General features: G+C 46.4%; 1 protein-coding gene across 2 annotated transcripts in view; it reads left to right on the forward strand.

The window, feature by feature from the left end:
- NR1H4 (nuclear receptor subfamily 1 group H member 4) overlaps positions 1-24,380 on the forward strand; it is a 338,233-nt gene extending 313,853 nt beyond the window's left edge. For both annotated transcript variants that reach the window (XM_085653893.1, XM_085653894.1), the window contains 2 exons: positions 20,037-21,378; positions 23,814-24,380. In XM_085653893.1, coding sequence (XP_085510019.1) covers positions 20,037-20,275 — 239 coding nt within the window. In that variant the 3' untranslated portion in view covers positions 20,276-21,378; positions 23,814-24,380. The remainder of the gene's footprint in view (positions 1-20,036; positions 21,379-23,813) is intronic.
- The last annotated feature ends 1,331 nt before the right edge of the window (positions 24,381-25,711 follow it).

Genomic DNA, 25,711 nt, shown 5'->3' on the forward strand with positions numbered 1-25,711 from the left:
ATTGTGAGGGCCACTGAAATATGAGCAATTCTGGAATGGGGAATAATGAGGATTATCCCTAAGCACTCTTTATTGCTGCCGAAGAGTGAAGCAGGCTCTGCATTGCAGGAGGAATGCCATGATTACTTACCTGTAATCTTCATTACTCTTAGTCCTACTCGTCCTCGCCATAGTCAATACATCACGAAGTAACTCCCTCCCAGGACAGAAAAAACACCGGAGAACTCAAAGTAAGCCTACCTTGCACCAACCTTGTTGATATTGTTTATTTTGTTTTGAAGTCAAACAATGAAAAGACTTAGACACGTATAGTGCTGGTTGAGTGCTCATCCACCATTATTTGTGCTTTCAATATGCTGGTACGTGGCACTAAGAAATGTGCATTAGACGCAGAGCACTGAAGGAAGGTCAGACTGTTTTTGAAGAGGGACAAGAAAGGGATGGTGGAAGAAAGATATCCGTAGGGAGTGAGAACAACTGTGAATTCAGACGTGTGATAAGTGAGCTTGTAACTTGTGCTGCACATGAAGTTTAGCCCTGTATTTTAAATCCAGAGCCTGTGGTTCTGTGTAATCTGTGGGATAACTTGATTCCAAAGGAACTCATGAAGTCAGGAATTAGGGTTCTTATAGAAGGGAGATGTGGCGGCGTCCTCCTCACCATACTATGCAGGCAAGCCCTCTAAAACTCAATTACATCACTGCTGGATTCTATGGTCATCGATATGCATATATGTCCCTTTTAGGGTGTGTTCACGTTTTGTTCCCTAGCCTGCAATTTTGATTCCTCCCCAGCTCTCCCTTCTCATGCCATGCACAAACCCTAGTGGGTATTAGAGACGTACTTTCACTTGTCTTTCAAAAAGGAAAATTTGCTTGGAATTTACCCTGTTTCAGTTAATTTTCATCCTGAAAAGAGCGGAACAGGTTTCTTTACAAATCATCTGATTTGCACCTATGCGCGAACACTCATTGCATTTTCATGTCTATGTATGCAATGTCACACTTAAAAATCAATATTTTGAAGTTCTTGAATGTGTAGATGGTTGAGGAGGATGTTATCCCTTCAAGCAACAACCACAATCATTGTCAGGGTGAACCAAAAGACAATAAATTATCCCGTGTTTAACCCTCTGGTAGCTTGGGACAAAAGTAAGGGTCAACTCAGAGGCAATGTGTCAAATATTTATGTAGCACTCACACAATAATAAAGGGAAAACACAACACAAGCAAAATTCCACACCAATTTAGGAAAATATAGTAAAATGTAATCAATTATTTGAATTTTTCTCTTTTACTTCAGAGGGGTGCAGTCTAATGCAAACCAAGGGCCAGGGAAAGGGGAGGCACCTCTTGGGGATCTTGAACTCACTCTAATAGAGGCCAGCAGGGCTCAGGCAGGTCCAGTTGAAGGTCCAGGCAGGTCCAGTTGCATCAGGTCAGTTGGGCAGCTGCAGGGAGGCCTCTAGTGCTTAGCTTGTTGTGTCCCTGTAGTTTAGACCAGGTGGTCGCCAGCTGACCCTTGGAGTCACTCTGCCTGGGATGAAGGGAGCAGGTCCAGTCTTCCTTCTCAAACCGCAGGGCAGGCCTCAAGCAGCAGGGCAGTCCTCTGGCAGCAGGGCAGTCTTTCTTCTATAGTATCCACAGGTGCAGAAGCGTACTGAAGAGAGTGTCTGAGGGTCATGCTTTTATACATGGTGCCAGCTGTGCAGTGCAAGAAACGTCTGGAATTCCCCCCACAGATGGATCTGGAATTTCCTGCCTCCCTGCCCAATCTTCACAGGTGTGGGTTCACAAAAAGTTAATGCAAAGTTCTTTGTGAATATGGGAGAGAGCCCCTATTAAATTGCAAGTGTGGTAGATGACAGCTCCAAACCCATGCATATTGCCAGGATGGCGCATCATGCCAACACTTATTCCCCCTCTGCGGCACTGTCTGGTAAGAATACACAAAGGACAACAACACCTGTCATGTGACCCAGGATGCAGGCACTAAATTGTTAGGACAACTGTTAGAAGGTGGTTATGACCATCTGAGCCGTCTGGATTTTTCGCTTTTATGAACACCTAATTGTTGAGCTTTTACCGTGGGAGAGCCTAATAAGTTGGGACTCACCCACAGAGAACTCATGATGAAAGAGAATGCATATGGATTTTACTGGTGTCCCCCTGGTGAGAAGAGGCCGCTGCACTGCAGTCGGAGTAAGGGGCACCGGGCTGGTTACATGCATTGACATGCAGGGGAGATTCCTGGCTTGCGCAGCCTAGAAGCAGGTACAGATTGAATGGTGTGACAGGAATTATGCAGAGCTGGGTGGTGTCATGGTATCATGGAATAGGCTTTATACTATGGGAAGAAACATGTGAGGTAAAGTCAGTGTGCTTTACTGATTTTACTGAAGGACCACTCCATTATTCTCCTATGAGGATGGGGATCACATGGGATACTTTCACTTCCCTAGGGCCTACAAATTCCAGACACGCACTAAAGTCCACTGTAACTTAGATGAGAAGAAGTATTCTGTTGAACTCAAAACTATATATGTACTGATTATGGGTCACCCAGAAATGCCATAATCCTATGACTCAGCTCATAACCAGAGCCTGGCTGGGGCTGACCCTCCCTAAGCTGCAGGCTCAGAGACCTGGCCGTGCACGGCAAGCATTGCAAGGGCGAAGGTCTCCTCTCCAAAAGGGAGAGAAGGTGGGCGGAGCTACCTGTAAGCCATCAGAAGCTGTCACCTGGTGCCAGGCACCAATCTGCTCTGGAGAGAAGGCAGCAAGGGGGGAAGGGGCTTTCAGAGACCATGTGGCATGAGACCCCTGGACGACGCCATTTTGAACTAACCCAAAGGCCTGGGCAGGAAGGAGGGAGAGGAGGGAGTAGGGGCAGAGAGGTGAGGTGTCGCTGTTTGATAGGGCAAGCAGGGACTTCCTGCCAGCCCCTCCAAATTCTTTTTAAAGAGATTGCACAGGAAGAGGAGCTCTCTCTTGTGTGTAGTCTGCTGAGGAAGACTGGTGCCTGGCCCCATGGGCAGTTGGAAGGAAGAACTCCCTGACTGTCCCAGGATCTAGAATTGCGCCAGGAGGGGAGTCCAGGACCAGTAAGCAGAAGCCTGGGCCTCTATGCAAGGAGAAGAGAGGCCCAGGAGGAGAGCAAGGTGAAAGGCAGGTGCAGGGAGCCAGAGAAGACAGCTCCCTGCTGAATTCACCCTCCTTGAGACCAGGAGGGTGAAGGAAAGTGCCCCCAGTGGCTGGGGTGTGCCACGAGGAGCAAGAAGAGGCAAACATGGTGAAGATCAGTCCCCTGGGGCTGAGATATGCCCCCCAGAAGGTAGGCAACCTTTGACCTCTGGCCTGACTGACGACGAAGGGCGTGGGGCTCCGCCGTCGGTCTTAAAAGGGTCCCCGGGGTGGGTCAGGTCCCGAGGGCTGCCCCCACATGAAGCAAAGTCGGGGAGCATCGTCGCGCTCCCCGTGAGTTGGCCCAAATGGGGTGCCGGGAGCCCACCCTGGCCCCCCCCCCCAGGTGACAAATGAGGGCCGGGAGCACCATCGTGCCCCTCGAAGATGTCTTTAGGGCCCAGGATCCCAACTCCGGGCCCGACATCCAGAAGGGAAGCCGGGGAGTGCCATCGGGCTCCCCATGAAAACTGTCCAGGGGATGGGGCCTGGGATCCCCAACTCCGGGCCCCGGTGTGCCCCGACGTGAGGAAGTCAAGTCGGGGAGCGCCATCACGTCCCCCGTGATGATGGCCCAGGGGGGGCCTGGGATCTCCAACTCCGGGACCCTGTGCGGTGGAGGAGCAGGGGGAGTTCTGCTGCACTCTCCCACAGTAGCAGGAAGGTGGGGGGAGTGCCGTTGCACTCCTCCAAAGACCCACTGAAGGAGAGCCACCTTGGACAGTTCGGCTCCCGTGGCTGCACACAATGGTGCGGGCCCAGCGGGAGCCACCGGGGGTGGGCTCCCCAGGTGGCTCTCCAACATTTCGGATTGAAGAGGTGCCAGGGTCTGGGTGGGACCGGAGCCTACACCGAGGTCTGGACACGGCGAGAGGCCGCCAGCAGCGCATCAAACACTCCCCAGAGCAGCGGGGGAGCCGCTGCTATAATATGCAAGTGCAAGGAGCGCCTCACCCCATAATACCTTGCAGGTCCGGACCAGCCTGCAAGGAAAAGACGATGGTTCCTTGGGTGTAGTGACCCCAGGAGGATGGGGTCACTGCCAAATGAGTGCAAAGGTGCAGGGGGAGCTGTAGGAGCAACGCCGTCTCCCACCCTAAGTCTCTGGGAGACTTCGAAGAAACAGTCCCTCAAGGGCTCAACCAACAGTCATCAGCATCCCAGGGCTGGAACTTTTGTTCTACAGCTGGGGGTGTGTTAGGAACTATCTCAAGATATGGAGGGCTGTGCTGGGGATGTCTGGAGAAGGGCTTCTCCTGGAGGTGAAAAGATGCAATTGTACGAGAAGTTTTTTTACCCAGGTTATTTCTATTTGAGGGACTGCAAGTCACATGTGTAATGTGAATTCATGAGCACATTGGGATATGTTGCTGGACATTCCCGCTAGGGTGTCTGGCTTTATATGCTAATCCTATGATGATAACTGTGATGCCTTTTAGGGGCTGTGATTGCAATGCATTACAACTGTTATCAGCTATATTAAGTACCTCATTTAAAGTGGTGTCTAAACATGTATTTTTGCTGCTGTGTTAGGTGAAGAACAACCCAGGCTGTTATCCCCTAAGATGTAGAGGTGTATACTGTATGGTTAGTATGAGATGTTAAGTCAGGGTTATGTATCACCAGGGCAGATGTACCTATTTTAAATGCTTGTTGAAATAATGGGGTGGGTCGCCACTGGGATGGAGCCAGTGGGCAAGGCCCTCGCTCCAGGTTTCGTTCAGCCCAATGCATTAGGGGGCAAGATGATGTGCATACATGGAAGTGGTGGTATTAGACCACACCCACCCTGCGGGAGGGGTGGGAATGTCATGCAATGTCACAAAGTAATTCCAACAGCTTATGTATATTTGTAAATTGGCCATAGTATTTAGTGGTGTGTGTGTTAAATAAATGTACTCTTCCTTTTATAAAGCAAAATACAGACTGGACAATCAATTATTGAGTGTTATTTCTGGGTACCGGTAAATGGCAAGTGCCAGCCCACACCACCTCCCTTGAGTAAGCCTTAGAGTGCTCTGCAACGCTACCCTCTGAGAGTCAAGCGCTACAATAGGGTGTTTGGTTCCCTGTGAAGGACAAATGTGACATGATACCTGTACAGGCCTCACAGATACTGCCTCGTTTTCCAACAAGAAAATGCAAAATTCCTCCTAAACATTGCATTTTAAGAATTGTGAATTAAAATTAGACCAATACCATTAAAGACCATTTCAAATTACAATTCTTTAGAGACCAAACATAATATTTCTATCTGTTCAAATGTAATTTGGTTACCCAGTGTTATCCTAAGGGTGAAGTAGCCCTTGCAGTAGAGAAAAACAAATGTAGGAGTTTTTTACTACGAGTACATGTAAAACGTAAAAGTACATGCCAACCTTTTCAATACAATGTACTCTACCCTATGGGCTGTTTAGGTTTTACTCTCGGGGTAACTAATTTGTATCAAAAAGGAAGGTTTAAGCCTGGCGAAAGGTTTAATTTGCCAGGTCGAATCAGCAGTTTAAAACTGTACTACAGGCTACAATGGCAGATCTGAGACTTGTTTTAAAAGGCTACATTCAATCAGTGGCACAATGAGTGCTGCTTCCCAGTAGTATAATTTAATTTGCAGGCTCAGGTTACTCCTGGTACCATATAAAAGGACTTACAAGTCAAATGATGTACCAAACAGGTGTAAGCCAATTGCACATTATTTAGTGGGAGAGCACAAGCACTTTAGCACTAGTTAGTAGTGGCCACAGAGTCCTAATAGCCAAAATAAATAGGTTCAGAAAACAGGAGGGGTGAAGTAAAACATTTGGGGTGCAGAGAGGGCCAAGTTCAACAGTTTGTGAATTTGGATGAGAGCTCTTTGACTAGTTGATAGCACAGTGAATTATAACGGTCCAGCTTCAGTTTTTTAGGTTATCTGCTACAATGTTATTAGCTGTCACAAGTTTTCCAAAATAGAAATTGAGTGATTTGTCTTTTTCAGTCCAGTCCCCAATCACTGGAATGTTATTATGTTGAGAACGTCAAAACGTCCCTTAGCACTCCACCCCAGCTAAAAAAACATTTGTTTGAATCTCCAACACTGTGTTATATGTTTAAGCACTCACACATATAATTCTTTGAAATTCATATTCTGGGCAGAGGTTTACCGAAAGACAAGAAGTATAAAAGCATAAAGAAATGTGTCAATGGAGGGACAGGATAAAAGGGAAAAAAGAATTTAAGAAACAGTCTGTTTGTCAGTGAGGGTTTTAATGCACTGTAGAGGAAGACAGATAACCTTAACGCAACTTGTTTGCCAGGGATTTGAAAGGGAGGAAACCTGCCTCATAGTAGGAATTGTGTCTTGCAAATGCTAAAGCAGAGCAAACATAAATGTAAAAATTAAAAAACATAACATTCAAATAAAAAGCTAAAAGAAAGTCTTCACCAAAGTCTCCTCTTGAAAGGTGGTTATATAGGCCACAGTGCCTGAAGATGTATAAGTCATGTATCTATCGATACAGGGAATTTCGCTACAAGGCCTGTTATTAAACAACTGCATAGTATACAAATTGCACGCTTAAAGAGTGTTGGCTTTTCTTATTTCGATACAAATATTCTTTGGCACTTGGTGGACAAATTAAAACATGTGTGCCTTCCACACAGCCTAGAATCTGGAGAAAATGAGCTATGCAGAAAACATCTAATTGTGTTTGCTACAATAAATTGTGGAGTTTAAGGCAACACATGAGCCTGTTAATGTGAAACAACATTGTATCCCAAAAATTGGGGATGAAATAGGAAAGTGATCTTTGGGAAACACCTACTGCTGTGCCTAATACACCTTGATAGGTATCTGAGGCTAAAAGGTGAAGGCAGGAAAGTGGCTAAATATGTGGGGTGTTCCTAGACAACACTGGGGCTAATTCAGCAATGACATTTAATATAACGTTGCTGCTTAGTCTACACTTCTCATAAATGTCCTCCTCAATCTGTTGGATGAAAATCATCCTTACTCTGAAAATGCGTTCCTGTCTTTGTCTTCTCCTCTGCTGACGTGGAGCAAAAACTCACATCCTTCTTGCATTTGCATACAGAGCAGCCATTGTGAATAGAAAAAAAGGAGATTCCTCTCCTTTTATAATTTGAACCTGATTACTACCTCCTCTCACCTGATACTAGTTTTTGCGGCTATTCACAATTAGCCACCAGATAATACATTCTATTTAGGAAACACAAGAAGAGATTTGTAAATAGGTAATCGCTTTGATATTTCTACGAATGGAACCGCATACCATTTTGACACATTTCATACTTACCTATTTGCAGTCACAAACCAATTTGATATTGATTTCTAAGTCGCCAAAGCTTTGTATATCTAGACCATGATTCTAAAGTCATGAAAAGGGATACACTCAATTTTAATTTTAAATATTATGATCAAATATATAGACCAAATATTCAGAAATGTATATCAAAATAGAACCAAGGGGGTAAACAAAAAGAAAGGGCCACCCTCTGCCCTGTAACTCATCTTTTCAACTTGCCCCAATCACAATGGTGTTGTCACTAGAAATATTCATTTTGTTCAGAGGATGAGACACAGTACTCATTAACATCAAAGTCTACTATAAACTTTGTTTAAGCCAGACTTTCTGCACTAGTCCAGAGCATTCTACTACACTGAGGACATCCAGGCATTGGGTAAGTTAATTCCACTGTTCATCAAACTTTGAACTAGTTCCACTTAAAAGTAAAAGTCCAACAGACACAGATGTTCCCTCCAAGTGTTATTGAAGGAAAAGGGCAAGCCCCTTGAAAATTATGCATCCAGCAAGCCTGTTAAAGCTCCTTCAATGGTTAGAACTGAAGGAAAAAGGCCATAGACACCTTTACAGTATGTAATAAGGTAATTCCACTTCTTATTATTACAAAATGTAAGTGAAAACAGCACCAAAAAGCAAAGCAGCAAAGGAAGTCAATGGGTGTGGTAGAGCAGGACCTAGACATCATTTGAGGCCAACTGCAATGGAGCCCTAGTCGGACATACCAAGTGAGTTGAAATGGTTTCGATGTCCTAATCCAAAACGGGACATTTTTGTGAAGAAAAAGCTATCTCCCAGTGGGACAAATCTGAAATTATTGCTGCCGCAATGGATTGGGAGTCAAAAACCTACCACACATTGGTTCCACTGAGGCTCTGGGTCTCTGCAGGTTTTTAGCTTGAAAAGGTTTCACAACAGAAAGGTACTTAGTTGTTTTTTCAGAGATTCTGGAGTTTTTCAGGCGGCAAATCTGAAATTCAATCCATTGCAATCAAACTGCCGGTCAGGGACATTTCAAGTTAGATCCCCTTGTCTCTGAAGCAAAAGTTTGAAAACATTTTCCTGGTGCCAAAGCAACCACCGTAGTAGCCCCCAGGACCTCATGGAAGGCACCTAGGTCCAAGGGTGCCAGGCAGAGACCACTAGCAGCATCCAGCCCAAGTTACAGTAGATACTGATCACAGGGGATTGTATGGAAAATGCCTCTTGCAGTTTATTGTGGTCATATTGCCACACATTAGGTGAGCCAGCTGGCCCTTGGACTCCACTAATTTGCCCTATGTATAAGGGGGAGCAGATCCAGTCTTTCAGAGCGCTTCATAGATCACAGACAGCAGGCCCAATCCTCTTCGGTTCTTCCGCAGGTCAAGAAAGTGCTCTGATGGGATTGCTTTGGGGTGCCACATTTATGACTCTAGATAGTGGGTGGGGATGACTCTCGGATGCTCCATTGCCAATTGTGTAAAACCAACTTTTTCATCAGCTCCTCTTTGCACTACAGCAAACAACTCGTAGAGTGCACGTCACTTTCAGGGTGAAGATCATTTTTTAAAAATTACATTTCCCCTATATTTAATAATAATCTGACTTAACCACTAGATGGGACTTCTATTAAATTTACAAATAATTCTTGAAGTGAAGTAGCTAGTATAGGGCAAACGTTAGTGATTACAGAGTATAAGCTTTACTTTGAATTTTCTATGTGCCTTTTACAGCCTGATCAGTGACAATGTAGGTTTGGGCCAAGTCACATGCTATTTAAAATGTCACATATGTTCCTCTCTTAAATATTATGTACCCTACCTTGTGGGCAGCAAGCTGCACTTAAAAGAGCCTCATTTAACCCCTTCAGTGCCCATGACGAGCTGGACTCGTCATGGGCCGCGGTGGCGCTGTGCCCATGACGAGTCCAGCTCGTCATAGACCCCGCCCGCTAATGCAACGGCCGGCACTGGGCGGGGAAAGGGGCGGGCACTGAAGGGGTTAATAGGTTGATCAGGTTTACCTGCATGTCACAAGGGGGATTTCGACAGACCTGGGCAGCAGGGTTAAAGCTGCTGCTGTCAGGCTACACGGGGTAGGCCTGAAGTCATGTTTTCACTGCAACAGCAGTGGATGGCGGACAGTATGTGCTGCAATCCATAAGAGGTATTTAACTATACAGGCAATTGGCATATTTCCACACATGTACTATGGCCTTACAGAAAAGTTGAATGTGATCATCAGGGTTAAGCCAATTTAGCCATGTTTACAGGGCGGTACAAACACTTTATTTCTGGTTAGCAGAGATAAAGTGCACAGAGTTCTAAAACTAGTAAGCATAGGGTCCAGAAAATGGTAGACATTCTGGAGTAACCATGCAGAAAAGTTGAACTTCCTACACTTAAACCTAGACCAAAAGTAAAATATGTCAATGTTTTCTTCATCTCAATCAACTCGGAAATAGAGAGCATGGCTAAACACCCGAGAGGGAATCCAAGCAGCTAAAACAAACCTAATAAAAATAAAATTGGTAGCACCTAGAGTTTAACAACTTGTGCTTCATGCTGCTGCAAGTGTTTAGCTTTGTGACCATATAGATCACAAATACAGTTCTATTTTTGACTGCTTATTTTATAATTGTTATTTTACTGGGGACATAGAAAGCTTGAATCTGGAATCAAATGACAGCTTAGAGCAGGTCATAGCAGCATGATATGCAAACAATGTTTAGGTATACAAATGCATTCTGATCAATTTGCAACATGCGCCGAGGACCCAAATAGCGTAGAAACACATAGTGTAGGTTGGAGGACAGAAGGCACATTGTCTAATGTGGTAGGAAGATTGTATCTCACTAACCACTCCATTGCCAATCAGGTAAGAGCAGATGCATTCTATACATCTATAGTATGTTACAGGATTCTATGTAGCTAATCTTATACACCTACCATTGGCATCCAAGTGCTAACAGCTCATGTCAGAACATATCTTCAACTATATGGCTACAATGGAAGTAAAGGTAATGCCAGCTTAAAAAGAGCAAACAGTGACTGAAGACGGTTTAACAGGCCTCCAATCAAGCTGAGGTCAAATCATAGGGTTCAACATAAATAAATAAATGATTAAATAAATAAATAACAGATTTCTACCAGGATACATCAATTTCCTACACTATGTCTGTGAAAATAATAATTAAATTAGAAACTATTAATATAACTATTATTGTTTTTGTTTTTTCGAATATTCTTTTTATTGGCATTTGTTAATATAAGCTTACATACATCATGTGCCGTATAGATGACTGTGATACATAAGTAGCAGAGTAGACCATCATCAATATAGAGAGTACGTTTGCGTCTTATTCAGTGTGGATGCTGCCTGTGTTGTAGCAGGTCTTTGCCAGTAATATAAAACTGGAGGGAGAACTAAACTGGGAGGTGCCATGGGATTCGTAGTGTTTGGGCAAGGCGTATGCTGTGAGTCCGTTATTGCCTACTCGATAGTGCAGCTACCATTTGCCTAGGAGGGGGGTGGGGTGCGCGGGCTGGTGTGGGGGGCCGTTTAGTATGTCAGACGGGCGGGGACGGACCCGACGGGTCTAGGAGTGGCGCGGAGAGTCGTGGGGGGGAATCCCCTGCCCTGGGAACCTGTACAGCGTGAGGCTGTGCGGTGTCGGGGGTATGTATGTCGGTGACCGGGACCTCCGAGGTTTGGGATTGTCTGAATTGGTGCAATAGAAGTGCCCATTATAGGGAGATTTAGACTTTGCGGATACCTTTGGCTTCTTCCTCACGTATTGCATCCTCCTCAGCTGCTGCCCATTTAAGAACCGCCCCCACCCATTCCGCAATCGGAGGACCCGATGGGGACCGCCAGTGCATGGCTATACAGCGTTTGGCCAGCAGGTGGGCTAGGAAAACAAAGCGCATTGATATTTTGTGTCGTGTCCTCCGTCCGAGTAGGCCCAGCGCGCAACCCTCCCAGGTAGTCAAGTGGGTCAGCCCGGTGAGATCTCTGAGCGTCGAGTGGATAGATGACCAATAGTGCTGAATGCTCTGGCAGGTCCAGAATATGTGGGAAAAGGCTGCATCCCCCGCTTGACAACGAGGACAGAGGAAGGTCGTGTCGGGGTAGAAGCGTTGAAGGCGCGCTGGCGTTAGGTAGGTCCTATGCAGGAAGTGAAACTGTATGTTCTTAAACCAGGCGTTCCGGGATACTTTTTGGGGGAATTCTATCGCTCTTTCCCACTCGCTATCATGAAATGGTCGTCCTGCTTCCTCCTCCCAGAGGGCCCGTAGGGATCCTAGCAGTGGGGGTGTCAGTTCCCTAATCGATTTGTACAACCATGTGGTAAGATGGCGACACGGTCCCATTCGTAATATTGTGTGGAGAACTGGGTGTATGGGAGGTTCCCCTAATGTGAGGTCGGAGTATGGTCGGTAGTGGCTGAGAAGTTGGCGGTGAAGCAAGAACTGGCCTGGGGGCAGGTCATAGTCGTCCATAAGCTGCCGATATGACCTGAGCTGTCCCTCTTCAAACAGTGTTTCTGTCTCGGCAATGTCTCTCGACGTCCATTCCCGAAGCATGGCAGGCGTGAAAAACCCCCCGTGTCTGGGCCAGCCGACTAGCGGTAGTAATGGTGTGTAAGGGGGACATTTTGGTGCCATTCGATGTATACGCTGAACGCACTTCTGGGCAATGTCTACTTGTAGGGGGTAGGTTCGCGTGGGGCGGGGTCCCGGTATGAGTAGGTGACGCAGCTCTGGTATGGGCATACGACCCGTGGCAGTACATGTTTCAAGTGTATATCTGTCTGCCGTCCAATATGAAAGCCACTGGAGCTGCGATGCCAGGAAGTAGGCTTCAAAGGATGGCGCACTGAGCCCCCCCTGTGTCGTGGGTAGTTTTAGCTTTGCTAGCGCGATCCTGTGCCGCCCCTTACCCCATATTAGTGAACTGAGGAGTGTGTCTAAGTCTTTGAAAAAGGAGCAGGGTGGGATTACTGGGAGATTGGTGAAGTAATATAAAAGCCACGGGACCAGTATCATCTTTGCAAGGGCCACCCGACCAATCGGGGCCAACGGGAGGCTCCGCCAGAACCCAATGGAGGATCGTATCCCTGCAAGTGCCCTACAATGGTTACCCTCATAGATGTCGGCTGGGGAATGGTATAAACGAATCCCAAGGTATCAGGGACCCTCTGCCGCCCAATGTATTTTCCGGTCACCGATCCAGACATCCTGGGAGGAGGCGCCTGGATGAAGGGGGTACACCATCTACATGTCCCAGTTCACTTTCAAGCCCGAGGCCTCCGTAAACTCCATCAAGGCGGTCTCAAGCATGGTGAGATCCGCTGTCACATCTCGTATGTATATGAGGAGGTCACCTGCGTACATAGATACGCAGTGCGTGACGTCCGCTAGTGGAATACCCCAGGCTTGCCCGTCCCGGCGGAGCCGGATAGCCAAGGGTTCCACGCGAGCGCGAATAATAAGGGTGAAAGGGGGCACCCTTGTTGTGTGCCCCTGTGTATTGCGAATTCCGGGGAGATGTAGCGACCAAGGCGGACCCGGGATGTAAGGTTGGTGTAGAGCAGGTGAGTGTAGGCTATGAGCGTGGGACCCAGTCCTGCCCTTCCGAGGACGGCAAAGAGGAACTGCCATGTTAGGGTGTCAAACGCCTTCTCAAGGTCCAAGATTAGACACGCCGCCCGAGGGAATCGATCGCCAAGCTGATCCTGGATGTGAAAGAGGCGCCGGATATTGTGAGAAGTATTTCTCCCCGGGACAAAACCACATTGGTCAGGATGTACCAACGGGCGTATAATTTGTGAGTATCTATCCGCTAAGATTTTCCCCAGGATTTTGCAGTCGGCCGTAAGTAATGTGATGGGGCGATAGGAGGCTAGGAGTTGGGGGTCCCGGTCGGGTTTCGGGAATGTGACAATCACCGACGCTCTCATGGAGCTGGATAGTTCACCGATTCTGAGTGCCGAGTCCAGCACTGCTGATAAGCGAGGAGTCAACTGAGGGGCAAAGGTGGCGTAGTATTCGAGTGGGAACCCGTCAAGGCCTGGGGCCTTACCACGGGCCAGCGTGCGTACAGCGCCTGTAATCTCAGTGGTTTGTATCTTTGCGTCCAACCCCTTCTTGTCCTCAGCAGAGATCTGGGGAAGGGGGAGAGGGTTTAGGAAGTGGTCGACGGCCCCTGGATCAAGAGATGAGGGGACAGTGTAGACCGCTGAGTAATGTTGATAGAATGCCTGGAGGATCTCGTCCTGGGATTGCACCAGGATGCCCTGGGGATTTATAATTGCGGTGATGGGCCGGACTTCAGTATCTTGCTTAGCGAGCCATGCCAGGAGTGTGCCCGTTTTATCACGGTCCTTGTGCATTCGGGTTGCAGAAGTCCGAAAATTGTGACGCCGAAGGTCCATGCACGCCGCTTGATATTCTGATTTGGCTTGGGCGACTTGGGTCGCTGTGGCTACCAACTGGTCTGCGGCCTTAGTGGCCGTGTCCAGTCGTTGTTCCGCCTTCTCTAGGGCTTGCTCTAAGGTATGTCTCACCCCCACTCTCTGCTGAATACCGCGGGCTACCACCTTGAAGCAGTCCCACTCGACCAGGGTTGACGATTCGGTCCCCGTATTATGAGTAAAGTAGTCTTGAATGCTGCGTTGGTGTTTGTGTGTGAAAACCTGATCCGTGAGGCAGCCCCGTGATAATCGCCATGTGGGGACCGGGGGGTGTGGGGGTCTCCACTGGAGGCTGAGAAGGTGTGCATCGTGGTCCGAAACGACTCTGCCCAGATAATCCGAGTGACATATTTGCGGGAGAAGCGTTGCGGTGCATAAGAATCGGTCAAGCCGGACTCGCAAGTTGTGTGGGATGGAGTGGAAAAAGTAAATACGGGCCTGGGGCTGGTGCAGTCTCCATGCGTCTGTGAGTGACCAGTGTGCGACCCATGCTTTAAATCGTTCAGTTTGTCTGTAGGTGGGGGAGTGCGGGAGTGGGGGGTGCGATCGGTCCAGTCTCGGATCCAGGATACAGTTGTAGTCCCCGCCTAGTATCCAGGGTACATGTGTGAATTGGGCCAGAGATTTTGTGAGTCGGTCCCAGAATTTGTCCTGATCGACATTCGGGGCGTATACACTTCCCAAGAGGATAGCCCTCCCATCTAAGAGTCCATCCAGTAGGGCGAATCTGCCTTCGTCATCCACCACCCGTCTAAGTTCCCGGAATGTGGTTCCTGGGCGGATCCATATCAGCGCCCCCCGGGCAAACGAGGAGTAGGTCGTGGCGCAGATAAGTCCGCGCCATTTTACTCGCAGTTTGCCCACTTCGGTTGAATTAAGGTGGGTTTCCTGTAGGCAGAGGATAGACGCTTTCTGTCCCTTCGCGTAGGCGTATATCACATAGCGCTTACGTGGGGTGTGTAGACCGCGTGTATTGAGCGTGAGTATGTTAGTATGTGAGTATTGTTCGTCAGCTGCGCCATGAGAAGCCGGGTCTGTGTGTGGGTTGGGTGAGGTGCCCGCTAGATAAATTATGTAGTGGTCTCCTAGGGATGGGCCGCGTCTGGGGGGAGTAGGCAGGTGGGGAGCCTGTCAAATCGGATATTCTGTGGCGTGAAGCTCCAAGGCGGGGTGGGACGTGCATGAACCGGGGTATTAACAACGTGTGGGGGTGTGGGAAACTGTCCCAATACATAGGACTCATTGTTTAGGAAACGGTGCGTCCAAACTTCCTCCCGTAACACGAGGGGGGATAACTTCTCTATGTGATAGGGGGTGACGGCATGCAAGTGCGAGGCCACCCGCTGAGTGGGCATGTAGAAGGAGCAATGCGCGTCATGTGCAGGGTGTCGGCCCCTGTGTTTGAGACAATGGGTATGAGGCGAACATTACATATAAGGATACAGTGTGGCAGTCTGTATGCCTGAGTTGCCTCAGGGCGAGGTGGGAGAGGTCAGTCCGTCCAGCAGTCCATCTGCGATTTGTGGAGTGGCGTGGGGGAGTGCCACCAGGTCGGCTCCCGAGACGGTGCCATCCCTGTCGTTTTCGCCTTCTGATGAGAACAGGTGCGGGGGTCGATCTATGGGCTCCGAGGGTTGCGTGGAGCGCAGATCGATTGCTGCTTGCAGAGCCTCGCGTCTCTCTCGCATAATCTGTTAGAGATCGGGTGAGTCATGAGAGCCACTCGTTGTTCTGGACTCGATGTTGCGGAGTTTCGTGGGGCGTTTCCGAGTGCGGAAAGTTTTGAGAGGCGAGCCCCTTTGGGGATGAGGATTGGGTGCCCGCGAGCAATGCTGATCTGCCCAGTCCTGTGCGGCTTCCGCGGATGTGAAGAAGAGGGAGGACCCGTTGTGGAGGATCTTAAGACGAGCTGGGAAGAGCAGAGCATATTGAATCTTATTGTCTTGTAGTCTCCGCTTTACGTCCAGGAAGGATGATCTCTGCTGCTGTACTGCTCGGGCATAATCCGGGAAGATCATTATTTGGTTGTTGTCCACCCGTAGTGGCGCTGCCAGTCGCGCCGCTCGGCGCACCGCATCCCGATCCCGGAAGTGTAGGAACTTAGCTAGGAGTGGCCGAGGCACCGCGCCAGGCGGGGGTCTTCGGACTGGCACTCAGTGAGCTCGCTCTATGGAGAAAAATGCCGTACGGTCTGATGGTGGGGTAAAGGATTTCAGCCATGTGTCCATATAGTCTATGGGGTTTCCACCTTTGACACCCTCCGGCAGCCCCAGCACTCGGATGTTGCAGCGTCTCGAGCGGCCTTCCAAGTCGTGTGCGCGCTCTTCCACCGCAGTTAGGCGAGTGAGGACCCCCTGGAGCGTCATCTGGTGTTCTTTCAGCATTGGCTGTATTTCCTCCAGTGTCGGTTCCTCTGTGCGTACCCGGTCAGCTAATTTACGGTGATCATCGCGGAGAAGGTTGACGTCTGTCGCCAGGGTACCAAGGCGTTCCTCCATAGACAAACGGGATAGCTCGATGGCGGCGAGGACCTTATCCAGTTTATCCGAGATTGATAGATCTGTAGAGGACACCGTACTGGGGAACCAGGTCGAGGTCTTTGGCATGTTCTCCGGGGCTGTCTCCGGGACCGCTTGGTGTTGCGCGGGCCTTGATTTCCCCATCTTGACTCTACGTGGGATGGAAGGGCCGGTGCCGTCGGTCAGGTCTCAGGAGCCCGCAGTGGCGCCAGGGGTCCGCAAGAGGAGGAAGGCGCGGTGGTGAAGGATGGTGGGAGAGCGGCACCGGAGAACAGCAGCCCTGGTCGGTATTCTGGGTCTCCTTCCGAAGGCAGGGTACAGAAGTCCCCAATGTCAGACCCAAGAAGCCACCCCCAGGGCGCTTCCAGTAGCAGACTACACACTCGGAGACCACGTCTGCATCCGATGCTGTGGGTGGGAAATCACTTGCGACATCCCCGTGAGTTAGGGGTGCACTCCACAGGATTCGAGAGCAATCTTCACGGTGTCTGCGCAGACCAAGCCCCCTCCAGGAGCCCGAGGCAGAGGCGAGATCCCCGCCGTCCCTTAGGATGTAATCGACGAGGTCCTGTTGTGAGTGGTGGGGGAGCTCGGGCTCACATCACTCCCCCCCAGAGTCTCTGTCCACTTCGTGTTTCCACGTGTGTCCACTGTGCCCGGTGTCTGGGGCGCCCCCTTCAGGGTGTAGGGCTTGTCGCCACCTCGTGCCGGTGCGGCCTGTCGCGCCGGTCTTCTCTGAGCCCCGGGGCCCCCCGGGGCACCAGGGGGCTCTCTGGCGGTCCGCTGTGGGGAGGAGGCAGGTGGGTCGGCCGGGGGCACACCAACCCCCCCCAGATGCCGCTGAGGAGGCTGTCGCTGTGGCAGCCATGGAGGTAGAGGCCTTACCGGTGGTGCATAAGAGGGTCCGGAGTCCTCTCGGCGGCCATGTTAAGGTCAGGCAGGTACTTCATGAGAGGGTCGAAGGATCCCCAGGTCGTGCCGCTCCCGCCAGATCCCGGCGCTACCCCTCAGTCTCCCCAGGAGTTGGTCATGAGAGGTACCTGGGGCTTTCGATGGTAACGCCAGGGTCCACTCCCGGCTCACGCCGGGCTCACAGCGTCCAAGATGGCGGGTCTGCTAGGGGCATCGGTGCTCATCCGCTTCGCAGTGTTCCGCACCGACCTCCTCGGGTCCGCTCCCGGTTCACCTCGCCAGGTATCAGTGCAGGGAGAGCGCGATGCGCCGCTGTCCTCAGTGCCTCCCCCCGCACCGTCTCCGTCTCGCTCAAGGGAGCCCCGGCGCCATCTTAGGTCTCGGGCTGCGGCACTAACGGTTTCGACCGGGTGAAGTCTCGGTCCTGAGGCTAGAGACGCGTTCAGGCGTCCACCGGCATCGCTCCACCATGCAGGCACATTCCGGTGCTCCCTGGGCCGCCGAACACCCGCAACGCCGCTCCGTAGTGCTGCTGAGAGGCGCCCAAGCGCGGAGCCTCAGCAATGCGTGACCGCCATCGTGACTTGCTTAGCCACGCCCCCCTAATATAACTATTATTGTTAATGTCATTCGGGTCGATTCACAGAACTAATCTGAGACAAAATCCTAAACTTACTACTTTTGTTATTCACAGAAGGTACTTACGATTTTTGGTATTCACAGAATGCACTTACGACTCCTAACTTTACGTCTCCACTTGGGCCGAAATTTGCGCACCCGGAGCGTACTCTCCGCACACGGACCGTACTCACCGGCTAGGGCCGTACTCCTTGGCTCGAGCCATAATCTACGGCTGGGGCCGGATAAAGTGTAATCAATGGGCCGGATTGCAATTTGTTTCAAAAAGGAACATTAGGAATGTGTGATAAATGGTAGAGGAGGTCATGAAAAACAATTTGGGCTGGGAAAAGGGTACGGCCAGACACTACATCATAACCCTAAAAAGTTTTCTCCTTTGCATCATGGTACATGCAGTGCACAATTTGTGCTCCCCTTAGTGTTGACTGTACAGCATGAGTGTATGGGTACTGCCTGAGTGAATGGATGAGTGGATGAGTAGTGCCTGAGTGGAAGGTTTGGTGGAAGGGTAATGTCTGGGTCATTTGATGAGTGCAAGTATGAGTGCGAGAGTAATGCCTGGTTCATTGGATGAGTGCATGGGTAGTGCCTGAGTGAATGGATGAGTACATGGATACTGCTTAAGTGAATGCTAGAGTGCAAGAGTAGTGCCTATCTGATTCCATGAGTGCATTGGATGAATGTATGGGTAATGCCTGACTGGAAGAATGGAAGAAAGGTTAATGCATGGGTAATTGGCTGAGTGCATGGTTAGCGCCTCAGTGAATGGTTGAGTGGAAGAATAATGCCTGAATGATTGCATAAGTACATGGGCAGTACCTGGGTGATTGCATAAGTGCAGGGATACTGTCTGAGAGATTGGATGAGTGCATAGGTAGTCCCTGAGTGACTTTATTTGTGCATGACTAATGTCTGGTTGCTTAGATGAGTACATGGGTAGTGCCTGAGTAAAACGATGACTGCAACAGAAATTCCTGGGCCATTGGATTTGTGCATGGGTAGTGTATCACTGAATGAATGAGAGCAGAAGTAGTATTAGAGGTGAATGAATGAATTCAACAGTATTGCTTGAGGGATTGCATGAGTACATGGGTAGAGAATTGGTGATTGCATAAGTGCAGGGGTAGTGTCTCGGTGATTACATGAGTGCATGGGTTTTGCCTCTGTGAAAAGAAAAATGCAATGATAATGCCTGCGTTATCCTATTAGTGCCAAAGTTGTGCTACAGAGATTAGATGACAGAATGGGTAGTGTTTGTGTGAAAGGATCACTACCTGGCTGATGACATCAGCAACATAATGAAAGTTTTTAAATAGTGTAAAGGATCAACATTATCTTTAATAGAAATAAAGAACATGACAGTGTTGACTGCACAGTCAACACTGAGGGGAGTGCAAATTGTGCACTGCATGTACCATGATGCAAAGGAGAAAACCTTTCTAGGTTATGATGTAGTGTCTGGCTGTACCCTTTTCCCTGCGCAAACTGTTTTTCATGACCTCCTCTACCATTTATCACACATTCCTAATGTTCCTTTTTGTAAAAATTGCAATCCAGCCCATTGATTACACTTTATTCGGCCCCAGCCGGAGATTACGGCTCGAGCCGGAGAGTACGGCCCTAGCCGGGGAGTATGGTCCGGGTGCAGAGAGTACGGATCCGGGTACGGAGAGTACGCTCTGGGTGCGGAGAGTACGCTCCGGGTGCGGAAATTCTGGCCCCCGAGTGCAGACGTAAAGTTAGGAGTCGTAAGTGAATTCTGTGAATACCAAAAATCGTAAGTGCCTTCTGTGAAAACTAAAAGTAGTAAGTTTAGGATTTTGTCTCAGATTAGTTCTGTGAATCGGCCCCATTATTATTATGAGGATGGTGAGTAGTAGTAGTAGTAGAAATACTATGAAGATCAGCATTTAAGTTCACTATATGATACAAAATGCTACAAAACATATGTCAAAAAGCATGAATTAACTTTTAATATATTATCTTGCTTGTTTAAAATTCATTTTTATTTTCTCTTTTTCAACAGATCGACAATACATAAACAATAAAGAGTTGGTTGAAAAGCTTCAAGAACCATTGCTTGAAGTTCTACAGAAACTCTGCAAGCTTTACCACCCAGACAATCCTCAGCACTTTGCACGGCTTCTTGGACGACTCACAGAATTAAGAACATTTAATCATCACCATGCAGAGATGCTCATGTCTTGGAGAGTTAAAGATCACAAATTTACACCTCTTCTCTGTGAGATATGGGATGTGCAATAATTTCTATATTATATATTTGAGAACTGAGAAATGAGGGCATATATGTACTTAGGACTTAATAGCAGCTAGATTTCACCAGCGTATATGAATGCATAGAAGCTTGATTTGCTCAAATATGTGAATCTGTGCTCTTGTTTAGGAACTATTAACTTGTTTCTTCATTTGGTCAACTTTCTTTTTCTTTTTAAGTATTACATGTACATTATTGGCTGCACATGTGGATTGATATTTAATAGTGTAGGCGTATGGGCCATGCTTTCCTACATCTGTCTGTAAAAAAATATGAAGTGTTATACTTGATATGAAGTTAAAAGATTTATAATCTTCATGGATGGATCAATACACCCAAAACTCATTAGAACGTAAAAGCAGCCTATAAAAGAATATTATTTTTCAGTACTATGTGTACCACTGTGAACACAATTCCAGGGGATCAAGGTGAACTTCTTTCTGTGTATATGAAACACAGAATTGTATTTATATTTTGCTACTTTGAATTTTAATTCTATGTTTTATTCATTATCACAATATGTATAATTCAAGTGATAATCACTGATTGCACAAAAAATAATTACTGATACATTATTCTATCAAATATTAACTCAGTCAACTACGTTAAATTATAATTTGTGAACAATTCATTTGTGTTACTAGAAGAGCCTGTAAAGAAGAAGCTTCTCCATCGAGATGGAAAAAACATATAATTACAGCATACTACTCAGATAGATGTAAATATGACGGCCTTTTAATAATGCATACTCTCTTGCTCCATGCACATAATTCATAAAATATTTGTATTTATTTTCCTCTTTAAGACAATGCATCCTTTATCGTGCAATATGTCTCTTTATGCATCTACAAGTTAGTCTGACTATACGCTACATTAAAGACAATGAATATAACCCAATTTCTACCGATGAATTTGAAGCCAATTACAAATTTGCAGTTTGGGTGATGTTAAAAATTTGCTGGTTAAGAAAGAGTAAAAGTCTCAGAAATTGACACACCTGTTTATTGATGAAGCTGAGAATCAAACAGGGCTCAACAAATAAGGTTGATTATGTGTTGGATACAAGTCAGATCTATGTTCTATTAATGTTTCAGCAAATCGATCAATTTTATGAGCAAGTCGAGATACCCAGTCTTACAAGAGAAATGGCAAACCAGCTTCAAATGGATATATCCGAAGATGAAATAGAAAAGGCCATAGGACTAATTCCAGGGGCAAAAGCCTGCGGAGCGGACGGGCTCCCGATTGAGCTATATAAAACTTTTAAGAAGATATTAACTCCCTTTTTAAAAAAATTATTTACTTATATCAAACACGTGGTAAGGTTCCCAGAACTTTCACGGAGTCTATTTTGATCAGCTTTGTTAAAAAGGGGAAGAATGAAAAAGATTTGAATTCGTATAGACCAATCAGCCTCTTGAACGCAGACTTTAAAATATTAATGAAAATCTGGGCCCTGCGCTTTACACCCTTAGCCCAAGTCTTAATTCATCCAGATCAGACTGGGTTTATCTCAGGTAGATATATGTCAACAAATACCCGGTTTTTAATTCAGACTTTAGACTTTGCGTCTGTAAATAAACTACCCATTTTTATCACAATGGTCGATGCCGAAAAAGCTTTCGACCTAGTGAATTGGGAAGCTCTCTTTATCGGCTTATCCAAGTTTGGATTTCCTAGCCAAATTATTAAAATGCTAAAGAATATATATCAAGGAGCTCATGCCAAACTAATTATAAATGGTGAATCAATTGGAGAAGTAGAAATAAAACGAGGGACAAGGCAGGGCTGCCCCCTTTCACCTATCTTGTTTACATTCTTTATTGAACCATTGGCTTGTAGAATAAGGGATAATCTCTTAATTAGAGCTCCCATTGATGGGATGCCAAAAATGGAATTATTTGCAGACGACATAATCTTGTACCTATGTCCGGATGAAATGAACTGGAGCGAGGTATTAGCGGAGTTTAGAAGATTTGAACAAATTGGGGGATACAAAATAAATCAAAATAAAACAGAAATGTTAATATTAAATAATGACTATAATTTTTTACCCCCAAATTTAAGACCCCAGGTGATGAAAACAGACCCAATAAGGTATCTGAGTATTTATGTCTCCAGCCAAGTTGATCTACTTTTTAGCTTGAATTACTTGACAATGAAATGTAAGATTAAAAGTTTATTGGATAAGTGGTCTATACTACCATTGACTTTGATAGGCCGGGTTGGGCTTTTAAAGATGTCTATTCTACCCTTATTAAATTTTTTATTTATTAATATTCCTCTTAAAATAAATGTAAATTTTTTTAAAGAAATTGATACAATGTTCAGAGAATTTATTTGGAATAACAAGATCTCCAGAGTTAAACTTTCCACACTACAATTAGAAATAGACCAGGGGGGATTGGCTCTACCTAATATCCAAATCTATTATGAGGCTGCCCTTCTGGACATAACTGCCCGTCTACTTGATTGCAAAGATTTGACAGAAATTTTTTATTATGAAAAAATGCTTAGTGAGTCTGGAACACAATTATCAGCCTTTCTTAAAACAACCAAACTACCTAAGAAATCCCGTTATAAGACAATACGAGACTTCTCCAAGCGCCTTTTATGCTTTTTTAAACAAACTAACTCTTCCGGCTACATTTTTTTAAATCTTGAAGAAATTAGAACTCTGGGGCTGCAGATACATTCTCGCCTGATAACAAAATGGAAGGACAATGGTTTTTCTGAGCTAGGCAGCTTTTTTTTAGCTCAAACCTTTATGTCCTGGGAACAGGTTATAGCCAGATGTGGGAATATGGAGAAACCTGGATTTTTGGAATATTTACAGATCTCGCACCTGATTAAAAAATATGATATCTGCCCAGACCAGGTAGGAGGAGGACTTGTGAACGCACTCTATAAGATGAGATTGAAAGGCGTAGGCAACTGGTACTCTCTACTTTTAAAACAGAGGTCAGCTCCTTTAGTCGAAATTTTTTGGGGAAAAATCATTCAAGAAACTAATTGCAAATTTTCCCAGCAAGAGTGGCAGCAGATTGCATTAATGGGTAATAAAGCATTGAGAACGGCCAATTTTAAAAGGATGGCCTTCCTTTCAAGGTGGATGGCATACTATACTCCGGCAGCATTAAATAAGCGGCATGCCGGGGTTGTTAATAATTGCTTTCGGTGCCAGGCCTTGGGAGAGGGAGACTGGCTACATATCTGTTTTACATGCCCAAAACTCCAGATTTTTTGGAAAAATTTTTTTTCAGCTGTAAGCAATGCAATGGATAAAAATATCGAGCCTGAAACAGAGGTAGCACTGTTTGGGATCACTAGAGGAGGAGCTGACCTAAATAATGCAGAAGCAACGTTCGTGGCTATTGGCGCTGCAATAGCACGGTCATTGATTCTACAAAAGTGGCGAACAGAACAGATTCCCACCTACTCGGAATGGTTAATTAAAATGTGGAGGACCAGGAGATATGAAGAAGCATATGCCAAGCGGATTGGGGCAGTAAAAAAAAAATGTTTCAGCATTCTAAATTGCCTTAAATACATTTCATATCTTCATTGACTAAGGGAACATCAAGAGATTCAGATAATCTGAGGTCATCCTAAGCGACCCCAAACATTCCAAAAACTGCTACACCTATGTATCCTGAATGCTAAAGAAGATATAACTGCAAACTTGAGAGAAGGATTGAGGTAATGGAACAAACCTAAGAAGGAAACTGACAAGCATGAGTCCCATTTAAAATCACTTCCATGAAGCATCAAGGTCTAGCATATACCCACATCCAAGTGGGAAAGCAACCAATAAAGACACCCTCATTAAAGTTTGGAAACAGAAATTTTAAGAAGCCGCAAAAGAGGAACATCTGGACAGACTTATGACAGTTAATATCAAGTAGTATGATTTTGGATGAATTGCTAACGACAAATGAGGTATTATTCTTGTTTCAATATTACAACATTCATGGAAAAACTAATGCAAAAAAAACCACAATTATCGCAAATGACAGCATGATTTACAGAGGAAAGCACTGGAACGTCAATTGAGGAGCTGAAAACAATAAAATACAATATTCAAATCAAACAAAATGTTTCAGGAGTGTAAATCATGGCATCCATTGGGGAATGATTATTTCAATGCTGTGCCTCATTTAATGGATTTCGGAAATATGGAGAGCATCTATTTTGAAAGTGCAGAAATTAAGACTCACACTAATTATTATTGGAGCAAGTAGCCTGCATAACTCGTTCTGAGATGTATAAAAGAATGTGTGCAAATTTGGAATATCATTGCCTTTGGTCAAAGAGACTTGCAAGATGGCTTATATGCTATTAGCACTGTATACATTCTTTCCCACATCATGAGCAAACACTTATGAAAGAACACCAATTTTCAATGTGCCTTCGTGACAGCAGCAAGTTAAGGCTGATAGTGAAGGAATTGAATGCAGCTAACATTGCCTAAAAACATGCAAAGTAAGAGCCAGTGCACTCAAATATTTGAGATGAGTACATGGCCAAAAGAGGGTTGGATGCTTAGACTTATTTGATTATACATCAAATCTCTGGAAAATAGTGTAATAAATCACAACAAAAGAAAGATTTTTCTCAGGGCTCACTCCCTCACCATCAAAATTGTGATGAACTTATTTCACCAGATTGTACCTGAACTTGCTCTTTCCTTGCAGGAAAGCCCTCATGTAGCTTGTTGTGACCCTGCAGCTTGAACAGGAGGTCAGCCTTATTACAGATGGAGTCCACTTATTTACCCTGGGTTCCAGGGAGAGCAGATCCAGTCCTTCAGGGCTCTTCTCATGTTGCAGACAAAAGGTTTTAGTCTTCTGACCTTCCTCAGGTCCAGAAGTGTTCTAAAATGGGGGCCTAGAGTGCCACATTTATGCTTGACATTGTATCCCGGGGATGCCCTAAACAATGGGGTAAAAGTTCCTGGGGTGAATCCTACCCATGTTGGGCAATTTTAAGAAGGCAAAAGTCTTTGGCCACACTGTGTGTGTGTGTGTGTGTGCGTGTGTGTGAAACAGTGTTTACAACGCTGTTTTTACAACAAAGTTCCATTACAACGCGGTCATTGTTAGTACGCAATACCTTTACATCGCAAGTCATTAGACCAACTTCCTGTAGGGGCGCTAAGGTATTGGACATAAAATCGAACAACTTCCCTACTGTTGCGCAAACTGGAGTAGAAATAGTAAATAATACTATTCCTAAGTCCAGCGCGCCCCCTACAGCAAGTCGTTGTAATGATTTGCGATGTAAGGGTATTGCGTACTAAGAACGCGGTCGTTGTAATGACTGCGTTGTAAAAGTACGTGTTGTGATAGCATGCAATGTAACCTGCTATATTCGTGTATGTGTGTGTATGTGTGTGTGTGTGTGTTTACGAGAGAAGTGCATTATTA

This window comes from Triturus cristatus, chromosome 4_1 (assembly GCF_964204655.1).
Source record: "Triturus cristatus chromosome 4_1, aTriCri1.1, whole genome shotgun sequence".
Classification (NCBI taxonomy): Eukaryota; Metazoa; Chordata; class Amphibia; order Caudata; family Salamandridae; genus Triturus; species Triturus cristatus.